Raw genomic sequence first — 16,464 nt, 5'->3', positions numbered from 1 at the left:
GCCACATGAGAACAAACTAGATGACATTATATAATCATTTCAGTTTTTTTAGATTAACCAAAAAATCTATGGTATAAAATGAAGAAATTACCTTGTGAATAAATTATATTTGTTGACGGTATTAATTCTATAAACTTTCATGATTAAATAAAGTAGTAAGAATAAAAAGTAGACAGAATATAATATATGAGCTCCAATACTACTTCAAGCAGCGTCCGAAGAACACAAGCTAATTTTAAAATTTTGTGAGGCAATAAAAAAATATTAATCACTACAAACAAATGGTTTATCCCGCCACCAAACACAACTTATATAGAGGAGTTCTGTGATACAGTCTCCAGTTGGTCTTATAAATGACTCACAGAACTACACATAAAATATTTACTGTTATTATAGTTATAGTACCAAATTCACGTTCTTTTCCCTACTTTCTCCTTACAAACCAACCACGTTAAAATTTCTTCCCTGTCTGTTGGATTGAACACAAATTTTCCTTTTGACCTCCCACATATATCTCAGACATTGAATCGGAAACAACTATTTGAAGCAATGACTAAAAATACATAACTGTGCTCCTTGTGATAAAAAGAAGGGTGACACTTTTTTTCCTATAAACTTAGTTGCGCTCTGTTTAGCAGGATACCAAACTCACAAGTTATAAATTTTTCAAGAAGAGAATCATGGCATGGAGGAGGATGATAAAATGTCGAAACAAGTCGAACGGGTCCTAACTAAAGCGAGATTAACAGGCCTTCAATACATGCTGACGATATTCTCCCAACGCCCATATGGGAAATATGTTTCTGTATGCAGCATAAGTGATCATGCAATTCTTGTTGAAGACTCCCATTATTTCCTGAATTGATAGAATAGTAACATGATTTAAAATATATACATGGGTAAAGAGGGAGTAAAATCAGAGTTATATGGGTTTTCAACAATACCTCCTGCGGAAAGTCACCATTCTCCATTTGGGAATTTATCAAGCATACAGCTGCACGGTGCAGTGGTGTTGGATCTCTCTTGGCCTGTTTCATTATATTGAAATGGATATCATTTTTATTCTTCTACATCAGAATCGTGATTAGATAAACGGATGTAATCAGATGCGATGTGTTAACGAAGTATTCAATCATTTGGGAAAATGTCAAATGTCAAATCACGTTACTGAGATAGAAACCCAGAATGTAGTAGCAAACAGCGAAGCAATCATCGTCATTTACGGTGGCAAGGTTGACAGAAAAGTCAAAAACCTTGATTATCATATAGATATTATTATTGTGTTCATAAATTTGCAAGATTTTACCAACAACGCTTTTTCCTATTAGGAGTCAATTACATGAATTTTTGTTTGAAACAGCCAATGTTCACGTTGTTAGTAATTGTTGAGTCAATTACATGAATTATCATGTATAAGGTTGAAAGATGGACCATTAACCACTAATCTTCCTGAATTATTTACCTTTAGGTTTTTAGTCTCTCTATACCTCTAAATATTTAACTATATGCATCTGGTCAACCATCTGCACAAGTGTTTCAATGGTTTTTGTTTTTTTTCTCAAAACATGCCAAATCACCTAAAAGTTGACTTTACTGTCTTCTTTTACAATAGGAGCTACCCTAGTTTTCTCTCAAATGATTGTATTCCTAATCCTATCATGTCTTGCATAATATTCTTCTCTGCTATGCCAGGCTTCGTTGTTAGCTCTTTACCGGTCAATATTCAAACTCTCAAATTGAGAAGTCCCGCATTGGATGAGATCTAGCATGAACGTGTGTCTATAAGTGGTGGGTAGTCCTAACCTTACAAGCCGGTTAAGGGTTGAGATAGTCTCAGCCCAAATTCTAATATCTTTTGTTTTGCTCTATTTACCTTCGATTCAAGCCTATGAGAGTTAAAAGAGTACTTTTATCGTTATCAAAATTTGAATCTACAAATGATATATAAATACGGTATATTTCAATTACTATAGTTGAACCAAATATATGTTATTCATAATATTCTTACCATAATTTAAAGTATTCACAAAATTTCCCTTCTCCAATAAATAAATTTTGAAAACAATTTAATAAACATAAGTGTGGTGGGGCGAGGTTAAAAATAAAGCCAGAGGGAAGGAAGAGCAGGAAAGGGCTGAGCCCTCTGCCCATACAGTGAGGTCAGCTAGTCATCAACTGCCAATGGAAGATAGAGGAGAATAACTGCTTCTCATTCTTATGACACATTAGAATTTACATACATTATCTTTAAGTTTAAGCTCCAACAAGTTATTCTCACATGGTCACACTTCTCATAAAGGATTTGAAATTTAGAAAACTAAATAGCAATCCTTAAAGAAATGTAAAATGGTGGTCATATTAGTACAATTCAATAATTATATCATTAGTACGGATTTATTTAGCCAGAGGCATAGGCATGCCTATGCTATTTAGTTAAGTAGCAGAATAGTCCTTTGCTTTAACCAGACTGTAAATATGATTGATTATCCTAAAACAAATGAAAAATGTTTTTGTGCAATAATATACTAAATCAACATAATGGAAGCACTACAGTAGTTGCAAAGTTTGCTCTATACCTGTTCTGCCTCGATGAGAGCCAGCATAGCCCACCCAGTGTTTACCACATGGGACCTGTTGCTTTCCAAATTTGAATACACCTGAACAGAGACATTGGTAAAGAAATGACTCAAGAAAGCATTTACATGGTCAAAAGTAATCAAATATTATCACTCAAGTATTATTTTAAAAAATTGATGCAGAAGTACAATTCCTAGAATCAACTGTATCATTTTTGTTTACTTCTTGAGTTTTTTTTTTTTTTTTTTTTTGACTTAATGTTTACTTCTTGAGTTATGTATGCCTTCCCTTGATATTTTCTTGACATGGCTAACATTGATTTCATCTTGCTAGGGACAACTATATGAAATTTAAATCCCATAAAAATCTGATATGATACTGAATTTCCCAAACCATGTAAAATAATTTTTTAAACTATGGATCCCCTGATGTCATCAACTTCAACGTATAGTTGGACAGCCCAGTGGAATAATCTAGGACATATCTTGGCAGGGTAAACTCTTATATACCTAAAATACTCTTAGGTGTAGAGTGCTCATTCAAATCAAATTCAGATATTCACTGAAAACAGTGTAATTAATCATTAAAAGGATAACAAAATACCAAATGAACTAAAATTCCAGACAAATCCTAATTAGACAAAAAATCTTAATAAATATAAAATTTCTTAAACTAGGTGTCTTATCAAAGATAAAAACCCTAAATGAAAGATATCAATGCCCTAAACTTTGTGTCAAAAAAAAATCAAAGATAAAAACCCTAAATGAAAGATATCAATGCCCTAAATCACATTACTATCAAAGTGCTAGAAACTCTCTCTTCCAAAATGTTTAAAAAAATGGCGCTATCTAAACAAGCCAGATCTAGCTGGCAAAACTATCGTCTGTGGCCAATGTAGTATTTGACATGGGGTGGTACATCTGTTACACCATGTAGCAACGAAATGGAGCTCTGGAAGATCCAACATATTCATCAGCCATTAAGTAGGAGATATGGTGTTGGCAACCATGCTAGGAGTATTCAGGTGAGTTTTTGGTGACATGTTGCCGTGTGGGACACTAGTGTGAGTGTGTGAAAGAGGGAACAAAAGTGTACAGAGAGGGACCGATTGTGATTATTTTAAGAAACGAGGAAAAAAAAAAATAAAAGAAACGAGGAAACAAAAGCTGGCAAACATTTTTGAGGAACCAAAAGCAATAATTTCCCTATTTAGAAAGACTAACGACATATTTAACCCAACTATGAAAATCAACTGCATAGGTATTAACGACACTAGTTGACAACTGTCTTCATGCTAAATCATTCATTTGATGCAAACTAGGAAAACAATGGAGATCCAATGGTATTGGATTAAGAACTAGACCATTGCTCAAGAAGAATCTTGACTTTCGAATTCCCGACCTATAGATGACTACCAAAGGGAGTGCCAAGCAAAGAAAATTCAAATAATGCTTTTTTTATGGCATACATAGTCTTGCTATTATTACTCGTACATACATTAGATTCATGATTTAAATACATTCTTAATTTTGCATACTTTTATACAGCAATGTGCTTCAAATCATTGCAACCATGTTTGTGCATGTTCCAAGGTATTAATTTTGTTTGATTTTTTTTTTGGTTAGAATAGATTAACAAACTGGTGCTTATTATAGATTCTGCGATATAAGAAAGTGATGTTGACATTAGGAATGGAAAACCTGACCTTGTTTTGACATGACAGATAACTCTCTCCCCAACCACCAGATGGGAGCTGCTTAGACAGGAGAAATTCACAAGCTTTACGAATGCTTAAGCAATTACTGAAACTCTTTCCAGCAGCAATCAGCCCTTTTACTCCAAACCAAGTGCCGTAAGTGAAGCAAACTCCCCAAGAACCATACCTGTTTAGCAGGTTGAGTAGTTAGTTGTCAACTAAACCAAGTTCAATTCCAATCCGAAATTGAAGCTGACAAAAAGATGAGTAGAGCAAACTTGAGAATTGAGATGCAGGGATACATAAAAAATCTTGAATATTATATATTAATATCAATAGAAAGTCTTGTTAAAAAAGTGAAGCGGTTTCGCAAAAGGAGGAGCAAACCATGAACCATCTGAATCTTGTATTTTTTCAATAAAGGCAGCAGCTTTTTCTATACTGCGTTGTATTTCTTCTCGACGATGACCGGGATATAGTTTCTTAAATGTTGCCAAAGCTTGAATTGCTGCTGAGGTACACTCCACATAACTATAGAGCACATAATATGGAAATACAAAAAGAAAAAAAATTAAAATTTGAAATGGAGTGGATAAATGGAAGATGGGAGAAAGCTGACATTCAACAAGTATTTGATAGCTTACGTATAATCAATAACGATGTCGCCAAAAGTTTCAGCAGGATTGATTATCTGACAATAGGGAAGGCATTACCAACATCAAGATTGTGTATTCATGAATTACATTCAATACATAAACACCTACCCAAATTCCCAGGATCAACTAGAACCCTAATCTGAAATGTAAAAGTAATCCCAATGGAACCGCAAAAGATTTGTTCTTAAATAATGATTCAACATGTAGGCATGTAGCAGTAGCAGCTTTTATACCATCAATCCAAAAAACATGTGCTTAACAACCTGACAAATGAATCAATAAAAGTAGTTTTGGTTCTAAGTTCTATGATTTTCAAGTAGCCTAGTTAGTTTATTCCCATTTTAATAATTGATTTGTATAGAAATAGATTATGGCCAAATTTTTAAGTGAAATCAAAGGAAGATTGATTACACTTAAAACTTATTTACGAGGTAAGACATTTCACAGCGTATAAAGGGAGATAAAGAAGCGTCGCTTTTAAATTAAAATATTGAAACATAAACAAAGTATAGATTTTGTTCTTTCTAAAACATGTGCCCTATGCCATCACATGCTTCACATTTCAAAGAAAATAAACTAAAACAAATGAAAACAGGCCTAATAATGAGAGAAGTCTACCTCCAACCACTTATAAGATCGTGTGAGCTCATATGTTGCAAGGCCACCATCTTCATTCTGAAATGATTGGAAAATATAAATACACTTTATACATAAACTTAATATTATACAAATCAAATTGATTTATGTGGAGATGTATACTTGTTGAGTCATTATTTTAATTAATTTTTTATTAAAAATAAAAGACATGGGATCTCTTCTTTTTGTTTCTTCGAAAAGCCCAGAAATCCCAACTCACCTGAAAAATAGAGGAAGCATCTAGTGATTTTGAACTGGAAGAAAATGGCAATGAGAAAGACGAAGGTGATGATAAAGAGAAGGCTGAGGTTCCACCAAAAAGAAAGAGTTCAGGTAGAGATGATTCAAATGACAATGATGGGAGACCCTTAAAAAATAGAGTTGGGTCACTCTTGGTCTTTCCTATTAAATAGTATTGCAAGCAAGGAAAAGCTAAATCATTTTGCTTGGTCTTTTCTCAACAAAAATATACTAACTAATATTGAAGACCACGTGAATTGCGAGCATGGAAAAGCTATATTAGAGAAACCTAATTTTACGGTGAAGGAGCAATGGGAAAGTGTCATTGAAAGAGGAGTGAGGGTCAATAGAGTAAAGTGTTTGATAAAAGTCATCTGATGCTTTTGCCTGTAAATTTGGTTAAACAAAGTAGTTTTTTTTTGTCCTGTCTGAACAAATATCTAGTTTTAAGGTTGAGATATATCCACAAACATTTTTCTGGATTTTCAAATTGGTATTTTTGGGTTTCTTGAAGAACGTTAATTTATGATAAGTAGGGACGGAACCAATAGCATAAAATAATCATCATTATTTGTTCGCTAGGCCAACCATTCGGATAATCTGATTTGAATCACGAGGAATCAATTACCTGTAATGAGAGAATGACATTTACAGCATCATATAATCTCTTTGCATCCAATGGTTCACCAACAATCTCAGGTGCAATTTTAGATAGCAATAGAACAGCCTGAAAAATGAAAATAGGAATCAAAATAAAGAATCAAATGAGCAAGTCTAATTTTTTTCATGAATAATTACTTTCAGTCCTTCAGCTGTGCAGTCAGATATTGGCCATCCATGATCTGCAGTTGAAAAAGGCCAAGCACCTTTTGAAATGTGGCGGTACCATTTACTAAGATCTCCCGGACAATCTTCTAAAACCTTTTAAGAAAGAGAAGAGATTCTGGTCAACACAGGCAAATTGGTGCAACTTTTAATGATAAATAGAAATAATTACCTGTGAATTCTTAATGTATGCATGAGCCTTTCTTAGAGTTGGACCAAATTCATCAATTAGGTTCGCTGAAATAATTGCTTGAGCGGCAAATGCAGTATCCCATAGTTGACTTCCATTGTAGCCCTGCAACAAAAATTGGTTATACACAAATTTATGATATTATTTTATTTTTTTAGACTTTAGCTTAGCAAAGGTTGATTGTGCTGTAACAATGGTTCCACATAATCATAACAAGACAACAGCTATGTCAATTTCATTCCTAATCATCGGTGAATATGTGCAATTAAATGAAAAAAATCACTAGATAACTCCAGCAAATGAAAAATAAGTTGACTTGTATGTTGACCTGCATTTTCATGCCATCTTCAGCAATCCATAGATAATCATGGATCCTTGGAAGATGCAACTTGAAAGCCTCTGAATTTGGGTCTTCCACCCAGCAGCAAAGCATATTTAACACCTAATAATAATAATAACTAAATAATTAGTATTCTTAGCATTTCCTGGTTTAGAAAATAAAATAAAAAAATATAATTGGAACGTGGAATTAAAGCTCACACATCCAAATAAAAAGTATGATTGATACAGTAAAAATAAATTAAGGAGGTAAAGTAAATAAATAGTCGGGACTCAACGAAGGAAAACGAGCAACCATTGAACAGTATTTTACTTTTCTCATACTCCTTCTCAAAGAGTGGAAAGTAATAATGATAGACAATTAACAAGGGAGTCCCTATAGAAGCTTTCCCCTTCTCAGGAATTACCTTATTTACAGGACCAATGCAAATATAACGAGTATTCTCATCTTCATAATGTATATGCTCCATTACAGTCTCAACAGCCTTTTCTCTCAATTTTTTGCCAGGCCAATTCATGAAAATAGGCTCAACAAACTTGTGTAGAGACGCCCAAAGAATATCTTGCACAAGTGGGTGAGGATAATATAAGTCTTCCTGCACAAAAACAAAGGTAATCCTTTTGTAACTCTTACTTAAGTCTAGCTCAATTAAACAGATAGTTGAATAGTAGAGAAATCAAACGCCAAGTCCTATTTGTTAGAGGTGTGAAATTATTCATCAGTCTACACTTAATAGCACAAGCTTTTGGGAGAGTTAGTCCATGACATGGTATCAAAGCCCCAATGAACAAGTGATCAACACGTTAATCATAAAGTCCCCAATTATTCTAAATAAATATCACTTAATTGGATATAGTGATGAATGGTTATAGAGGGGGCAAAGTTTGTACTAAGGATATGATTGGCATTGCAATAAAATAGAAATCCTAGTAATGAGTTGGTTGTGCAGTAGCAAAACAAAGTAATATACTATAATGTGGCAGTAGCAACAGCATTCAGGTTCAGCTTATTCTAGTTGGCCCTCATAAATTTAAAATCCAGGTGAAACAATAGTCATACAACGTTTTCAATTTCATAGGACCAGTTAAGCAGTTTCACTAACCTTTGCACACAAATTGCGAGCCTGATTCCAGTCTATATCATGGTATGGTACGGTAAAAAGCTCTTTTCTCAGAGATAATATTATTGGTGTGATTGGACCAACAAACCTCTTGGCATACAAGTAGGACATTGGCAAATAGACCATCCTGCAGTGACACCACATCCTTCCTGTAATGCGTAAAATAAGGATGAAAGGTATATCAAACAATGTGTAAGATGAATAAATACGATCAATTTAACAATAAATTAATTTATATGAATATAGTAATATCAAGTCTCTTAAGAAAAATATGTGCTACATGAAGTCAAAAAGTTATTGTTTCGCTGCAGCATAAAATCACACATTGAATGATAAAAGATTCCTGTTATTTAGTAATATTCTGTAACTTGATATCTTCTCGCTAAGCAAGTTGTAACGGAAGAGCAAGAACCTGGATGAAATGGAAGCATGTACGGAAGGAGCCATATCTCAGGAGGCAATGGATTATTTCCAGACCATTCAAAAACTCCAAGTACCTAGCAACAATTAAACTAGAAATAAATAACCACAATGCCATGTCTATTAATAAAATGATAAAAAAAATGAAAGCTAGGATCTTAACAGAAAGCCACATCTTCCCCCAGGATGTTATATAAGTAGCACCACCGTGCTCAAGAATCCAATCACGCCCCTTTTCCATTTCCCCTTCTCCATCATTAGGTCCCTCACCAAGCAATCTTAGAGTAACATAACACAAGACAGAACCAAACATGGTGCTTGGACCTTCAATATGCAAACCCCACCCACCATCCTTGTTCTGCAATTATACATTTAACTGATTATTAGGACAAGTTGTGGTTCTCGGAGAAGCGGAACAGTAGATTAATTGTTTGTTTGTTACCTGATGATTAAAGAGGTAACGGCGCATTTCCTTTCTATGCTCGTCGGTTAAGACAGCATTGAGAGCCCCAGTGACAGAGAGAGCAATTACCAAGCCAGGCATAAGAAACATGGGACCACCATAATCTCCAGGCCAGTGACCATCATGACTCTGAAGAGTTGAATAGAAATTGACGGCTCTTCTTAATGTTGTTGTTACAGTCTCTTCAGTTACATCCTCAACATCATTCACTTTCACTTTGGGTAACACTTGTTGTTTCATTGGGTTCTCTTTTGCATACTTACATATATAGAAAAACATGAAGAAAATGAATGAATCTAAAGGAATGGAATGGAATTGGAATGAATAAGGTACCTACCTGAATGCGCATAAGTAGATCATCGCTGTGTTTGTGGTTGAATCGATTATCGTAGAAATTTTGGCGAGCAGATTCAATTTCCTGGAGATCTTGAGGCGATCCAGAGTTAGGATCGAACTCCCAAATCTGTCTTCCGACGTGATTGTTGAGTGTCCGAAGCCAGGGACTACCACCCTCGGCAACCTTGAGCTTCCACATTTTCTTCTTCTTCTTCTTCTTCTTATTCTAATGTGAGTAAGTAATAGAAGATGAATGAATAAAATGAAAGGAGTAGTTAAGAAAGTAAGCACCTCCTAATCCTATGACGTGATTTGGAAGAGGAGAATCAAACCAAAAGAGAAGTGAGGAGTAGGTAAGTAACGAAGGAACCACGACGATGGTGGTTGTAATTGCTATGTAGTTTACTAGTAGTAGTAACAACTTACTAGTGAGAGAGTTGAGAGAGAGAGAGTGTGTGTGTGTATGTGGATTGAACAGTGGCAGTTGGAATATCATTTAATTTTGCATTTATTATTACAGTTAGTTACAACTGCGATCGATGGATCGATGAGATGATGTGATGAAATGAAATGGTGAGTGACGGAGGTCGCAAAGCCTAACTACTTTCTTACTTACCCGTCTCTATCTCTCTCGCGACTTTGCCTGCCAAGCTGGCCCAAAATCTTTATTGACAGAGGAAGATCGTGCAAAGTGCAAACTATTCTTACTTGCAATATGAATGATTGATAATTGTATATGTAATTATGTATTTTATAATACATGATAAAATCTTATCGGGTGTTGAGATATACCAAAATAAAAATTCAACATTTAATGATATAAGAAATTTAATACTTTAAAAGTCAAAATGCACAAATTAGCATTTAATAACTTCTATTTTTGCTTCCTTAACATGTGTCTTAAGGGCACAAGTTAACATTCTCCAATGTTATATGATATGCTAATGCTATAAATAAGTTGGCTATTTACTTTATGTCGATTAAGTTATAAGTGGTGAAGTATTCGATATGTTTACACTTGTTTTTGGATTGTTTTACTAACTCATTGTTTTGCGTATATGCTGGACCTTTAGGGTCCATGTTCTCAGGTCGTATGTTCGAGTATAGATGAAATTCCGTTCTGATTGTGACACGGGAAAAATGGTTTTATATATATAGAGTCTTCTGGTCTTATTTTGTATAATTAATAATACATTATTTAATTTAAAGATTTGTATAACAAGTATTTTACCAATTAGTGTTATTAGTAAGGTTTCGAAGTAATTTGTAATATTTCGAACCAATATTTTATCAATCATTTTGATTCAAGTCTTTAACTTTATTTTATCTGTTGCGTCGTTTTTGAAAAAAAAAAATAATTTAAAGCTAGAATAAGTTAAATATTGAGTTTGGGTGTTACGTAGTGCTCTCATAATCATATCCAGGTGAGCTTGTTCTCGCTGTTCAGGTGTCCTTGATGCCATGGACTTGTAAATTAAAACCGATTCAATATATGAATATGAAATCATAGTTTCGCTCAAATTAACACAGTAATCTTTACAACTACACAAATTGAACTCAGCTTTAAGGAAAGTTTTGACAAGTGTCAAGCTCACAGGCACTCATAGCAAATCCTTGCTGGACAAAATGCCAAAAACTTTACTTCTTCTGGGCAATATTTTGAATTGTTTTTCCCTCCTCTTCTGTTCTGCGATTTTGGGCCAAATACATTGAGTCCAACACAATCTGGCCCAGCAAAGCCCAGTCCTTGAAAGAAGAAAAGCTTCAGCCAAACAAAAAAATCAGAAGCATAAGAACCGTCCCTTTCATGGCAGATTTGCAGGCTAGAATCCAAAAACTTCAATTAGGTTGGAATCAATTTCAAATTTCAAATTCTCCCTCTCTTCAATATCATAACTCACTTTCTTTCTCATGGATTTCAATTCTTCTCTCATCAGCTCTCTCTCATCCTCTCTGATATCTTCACCACCACCAACACCTTCGCTGCCATCACTTTCTTTCTCATTAAGTTCTCTTCTCAATCAAATCCCCCACTAGGTAACAATTTTTTTTTTCTCTTTGTTTTCACTTTGTTACAGATTAACTTCAATGGTTAATGATTAGTTAATGCTTTGTTTTCTCACAGATTCACTTCCATTGCAATCTTCAGGTAACAGATAATTTAGGATTCGTCAATCTGTAAGTAATCCCTTTTTATCTTTTATATGGATTACATTCATCTCATGTTTTGAATTTTTTTATTCATCCTCTGTATTATTACATTGTTTGTTCTTTGATTCATATTGTTTCTATTTTATTGATAAATTTGGAATACAATGATTTTCATTATTATTATTTGTATATTTGGATTCAGAAGTCACAAAACCTTATGAAGATACTTTTGTATGGATTTGATGGCATGAAGGTTTCATCAGCTTCTTCATATAGAAAAGTTTCAACTTGCTTCTCAATCCCTTCCTTATTTCATCATTTGATTTCATATTCTGATTTTTTTTTCTGGAATGTTATTGTTTGTTCAGGTTCCGAAATTAGGGTTTGATTGGTTAAGTTTTCTGAACTTTAACTGATTGTATTTGAGTAGTATTTAGCTGATGTTTATTATTTGAGTAGTTATGTTTTTGTTTTGATTTTTGATTCAGAATTCAATATTATTAGAAAGTTTATCAAATTCAGAATTCATGTACTTTGTAAGCCTTAATTAATTAATAATGATCATGAGATATACCATCAACTTGATTTAGTTACTTACTTTCATAGGTATTCTAGATGGATAATCTTATCAAGGTGTATCAAATTTGCAATCTATGTGTGATGATTTGGTTGATTTTCATTCTATCTTCAATGAGTTATAGGCAGTTCAATTTTGAAGTAATAGATCTAGATTTTTTTTTATATTCAATAGATCTAGATTTTTGTTGGTGAAAGTTTAAAACTTTCATCCTTGATTGTTGAATTGTGTTGGTACATCAACTTTATCTGTTAATTAAATTTTTGGAATGGTTCTTGAATTAATTTGTAGGTTAATGAGTAATGAAATTTACAGGTGGGGTAGAATCTTTTACCCAAGTAAAGGAATATAGATTGGATTAGGGCTCATATGAATATCAGCTGTGGTTATTGTGATGAGATCATCATAATCTTCAATCTAATGAGAACATTTTCTATGTAGATTTTGTAGGCTTTGGCACTGTAATTTATTTCTCTATACTTGGTTGGATTCGTATAGGCTATTGCTAAAGATAAACTTGATTGGGGGTGATACAAGTAGTGTGAGTACTCCAATTTTGTATTACAATAAGGCACAAGTTATTTATCTGTAATTTTTTAAATTAGTCTTTGCAATAAACTCAATTTTAGATTAGTCTTTTTGTTGAACATTGTTGCTTATTTATGTTGTTGAGTTTTGTGTTGTGATTGAAATCTATTGAATTTGTGTGTTGGAAAACCTTTCGTTGTAACAAGGCTTCTGAAAAATAAAAGTGGTGTGATTTCTTTCCATATTAGAGCCTTGGTCATTTTGTAGGTGTTTGGACCAATTTATTTCATATTTCAATTTCACATGTTTGTTGTGATTATGATGACGTTAACTATTAAGTATGATTTTTGGTTTTTATGTATTCTTTTATGCAAGATGATATTAAGTATTAGATAGATGAAGAATGTGATAAACTAAAGGACATCATGAAGAGAATTCTTTTTTTGTTTAATACATTGAATCAGGGAACAACAAGAGGTAAGTCTTTTTAAGTTGTAGTAGTTCTTATCATTATCTGTTTCTGGACATGGTAGACATAGATTCGATGGTGCTAGCTCTATTTTTAACATTTTGATACTCACTGGCTGTTCCTATTTATCGTTAGAAAAAAAAAAAAACTTTAATGAGATTTTATTAGGATTTTTTATCACGTTGATCATCTCACCATTAAAATTTGAATCCTTATCCCACTTATCTATTTTTGAAGTTTAAACCCCTAATGAATTTTAATGGCGAGATGATGAACATAACCCTCTCATGTTTGAATCCAAATTCATTCTATTAGATCCTCTCTTATGGATTTAAGTTGGATAGTCTTTTAAAGCTCACTGTTCATGCTTCTAACAATAAGATGACCCTGATGCATTATCTTTGCATGTTATGAGTTACTAAGTATCAATTGCCATAAACAAATATATCATTTGATTGCTAACCCTTTTTTGTGCAGTGACGAACAAGGAGTCTTTAAATAGTCACCAAAAGTATGAATTCAAGACACTAAATTTAAGGTATAGCAACATATTTGTTACCAACTTTTTCTTTACCTTTTTAGACTGTGATTTTACCTTTTGTGTCTATCTATGTTTTGCTAACCCCAAAACTGTGAAGCTAGATAGGTTGAAACAAAAGGGTAAGTGAGGAAAGTTTAATCAACTTTGTGGTTTATTGATGAGTTTGTATTTAATCTACTCAGTGAGGTTATGTCTTCTTTGTTTTTTTTGATCAATCCACTGCTTTAATTGCTCTGGTACATTAGAACACATCTGTGCAAATTCATTCTCCCCAAAAATTTCCATTGCTTTCCATGATTTTGTAAAAAGTGATTCTTCTAATTTGTTATTTTTGTCTATTTGTAATATAATGAATTAGGTTGAGCATATGATCTAGATTCTGGTTGTTTGGTTGTATTGTGTAAGATTCAGAGTTCAGACAATCTTCAAATGTTTCTCCCATTTTATACAAGACCAGATCATGTTATGCCTTACCAATATTGTATAGCTTTATGTTCAATTTCATTTGTACCAATTTTAATCCCAGTTAATGCCTTAGACTCAATGAAATGTATGGCTGCTGTAAAAAGGAAAGGAGAAGTGCAAGAAGACGATATTTACATTAAGTTTCTCACTTCCTTTTCATTGATGAAGAAAGAGGTAGTACATTAAGATATCTTCCATAAAATAATTTATTATTGCTATCTATCTTTTATATTTGTTCATCATCCTAAAAACTACAGACCTATATGAAGTATATAAAGAACAAAATAACAGTACAGGGGATGCCATCTTATTATATTAAGCAACCACTTTATATATCAATGCATACAAAATAAAATCAATTAGCCGTTTTGACTTTAAATTTACTTGAACATGTACTTATGATTGTATTTTATGCTATTAGGTGAGTGAAGATCCATTCATCTTGCTTCTTGCAAAGGTAGTAGAAGTTTTATGTATTTTGATTGTCGTAATTTAATTTTGTTCCCGGCTGATTTGGAAGAAGCAGAATACATAGTGTTCAAGTACATATAGTGGATAGTGCAATGGGTTGTTAGCTTTTTCGTGTATAAGACTTGGTTTTGGAGTTTTTCATTGGTTTGGTTTTGGAGTTCTATAGTTTGATTTTAGAAATTTGCATAGAAGCAATGCTTGGTCAGTTTGGTAATCCTATAGTTTTGATTTGTTTGATTGCTCTCCCAGACATTTTTAACACATTCACTTTTTTGAAGGGCGAGTAACGAGAATGAAGTTGGAAAGTTGCTATTAACTATTGTTGAGAGAATGTAGCAAGATTAGCAATGCCATGATGAAGGAGTGGCTTTCCATGTTTTCCCTTAGCATTCTGATATACATGTTTTCCCTTGCCATTTTTTCTTAACTGAACATGAACCTTAAGTGTCTCATTCTTAGAAGCCTTTGTTGGTTCACGTACTAGGACATAATCCCTTTAAATATGTCAAGCCATAACAATTTGGTTTATAATATAAATTTGGAAGGTACTTAATTGAACATGAACCTTACGAGTCTCATTCTTAGAAGAGAAACTGGGAGTAGCTTTCAATATCAACGGGACTGCGACCTTAAAAGAGTGATTTTAGGTGAGCAAATTTGACCCTTATCATTGTTTTCTGTTTTGTATTAAGATTAAGATTTTGGCTGCCTTTTGTTAATCCCTACTGAAACTCTAATTTTTGCAATTTTAGGTAACACATCAAGCATGAGATTAAATAGGTCAGGACTTTATATCCAATACCAAGTAATTAGTGCACATAATGTGCCATATACAAGCAGAAAAGCTCGACACGAGCTTGATATTGTACGAGTTCTCCAACTACAAGGAAACTCTAGAGTTTGTGGAAGATTAGCTAAAGCCTGAGTGCAACTAGGATAGACACAATTTCTATTGTATATTCTTGATATAGTTATCTCAATTTCTATTGTATCGTGTACTATTAAAAGTATGTACACCGCATTTTTTATTTGTATATTGTCTCAACTTATATATTAATTACATAGAGATTAAGCACATTCTATTGGTGTTGCCTTATTTTCCACCCTTTCCTTTATAGTGCACGATTCAAAAGCACTCAATAAAGTTAATCAATGAAGAGCTTTGTGCGGCAGACTAATATATAAGTTCAAAAAACATTTATGTGAGTGGTTTTTGTCTACATTTATCTTTTTAAGGTGCTCCTAATGGTCTACTATCATGAGAGACTGAATTCATTCATAAATATAAGATATAATTTTTTTTGTTAGTAAAGTGATATAATTTATTATTTGTTCAAGGGAATATTTAAGTGCTTACGCGTTTAATTAAAGAACCAGACTAAGTGTTATTAATGCTTGCCTATCACATTTTATGTGGATGTTAGAATGCTGCATAATTATGCGGAAACAGAGTTCATCTTCTTCGCACCGGTCGGGGATCGAACTCAGGACCAATATAGAGACATGTAGACTCAAATTTTGTACTTTGATATTAGTAAAATAAGAATACTAGGGATTGGCTGGAGAAGAAGAATGATGACTTGGCTGAATGATGACTTAGCTTGCTTATAACATATTTATATTTACTATATGCTTTCGGTTATCTTTAATACTAAACAAGCGATAAAAGCCCTATATATTCTATTACTCAAGCCTAAACTTATTGATTGAAAACTAAAGCGCTAACGAGCAAGAAAACGGGAAGGTTGGTTCGAGAAAATATT

The 16,464-nt window shown here is 33.2% G+C and overlaps 1 protein-coding gene and 1 long non-coding RNA gene across 6 annotated transcripts; one reads left to right on the top strand and one right to left on the bottom strand.

Annotated features, from left to right (window-relative positions):
* Positions 1–203: 203 nt before the first annotated feature.
* LOC123904010 (cycloartenol synthase) lies at positions 204–10,220 on the bottom strand. The gene is made up of 18 exons (XM_045953709.1): positions 10,116–10,220; positions 9,501–9,719; positions 9,143–9,421; positions 8,864–9,058; positions 8,693–8,777; positions 8,263–8,429; positions 7,567–7,755; positions 7,149–7,262; positions 6,803–6,925; positions 6,604–6,726; positions 6,434–6,532; positions 5,548–5,604; positions 4,918–4,964; positions 4,661–4,804; positions 4,283–4,460; positions 2,577–2,657; positions 945–1,028; positions 204–856 (listed from the first exon to the last, which is right to left on the bottom strand). The coding sequence occupies exons 2-18, from the start codon at positions 9,696–9,698 to the stop codon at positions 743–745; spliced, it is 2,277 nt and encodes a 758-aa protein (XP_045809665.1). The 5' UTR covers positions 9,699–9,719; positions 10,116–10,220; the 3' UTR covers positions 204–742.
* Positions 10,221–11,305: 1,085 nt separating this feature from the next.
* Positions 11,306–15,719, top strand: LOC123909885. Of its 5 annotated transcripts, none has more exons than XR_006810027.1 (7): positions 11,306–11,536; positions 11,649–11,677; positions 11,853–13,232; positions 13,702–13,762; positions 14,335–14,404; positions 14,652–15,348; positions 15,454–15,719. It is a non-coding gene; the product is annotated as an uncharacterized LOC123909885 (long non-coding RNA). The 5 variants fall into 5 exon arrangements; XR_006810028.1 differs by lacking the exon at positions 11,649–11,677 and adding an exon at positions 11,625–11,648; XR_006810026.1 differs by having other exon boundaries at positions 11,625–11,677.
* The last annotated feature ends 745 nt before the right edge of the window (positions 15,720–16,464 follow it).

The sequence above is a fragment of the Trifolium pratense genome, linkage group LG2, assembly GCF_020283565.1.
Source record: "Trifolium pratense cultivar HEN17-A07 linkage group LG2, ARS_RC_1.1, whole genome shotgun sequence".
Classification (NCBI taxonomy): Eukaryota; Viridiplantae; Streptophyta; class Magnoliopsida; order Fabales; family Fabaceae; genus Trifolium; species Trifolium pratense.
The sequence above is the reverse complement of the archived record's forward strand: the minus strand, read 5'-3'. Positions and strand labels throughout refer to the sequence as shown.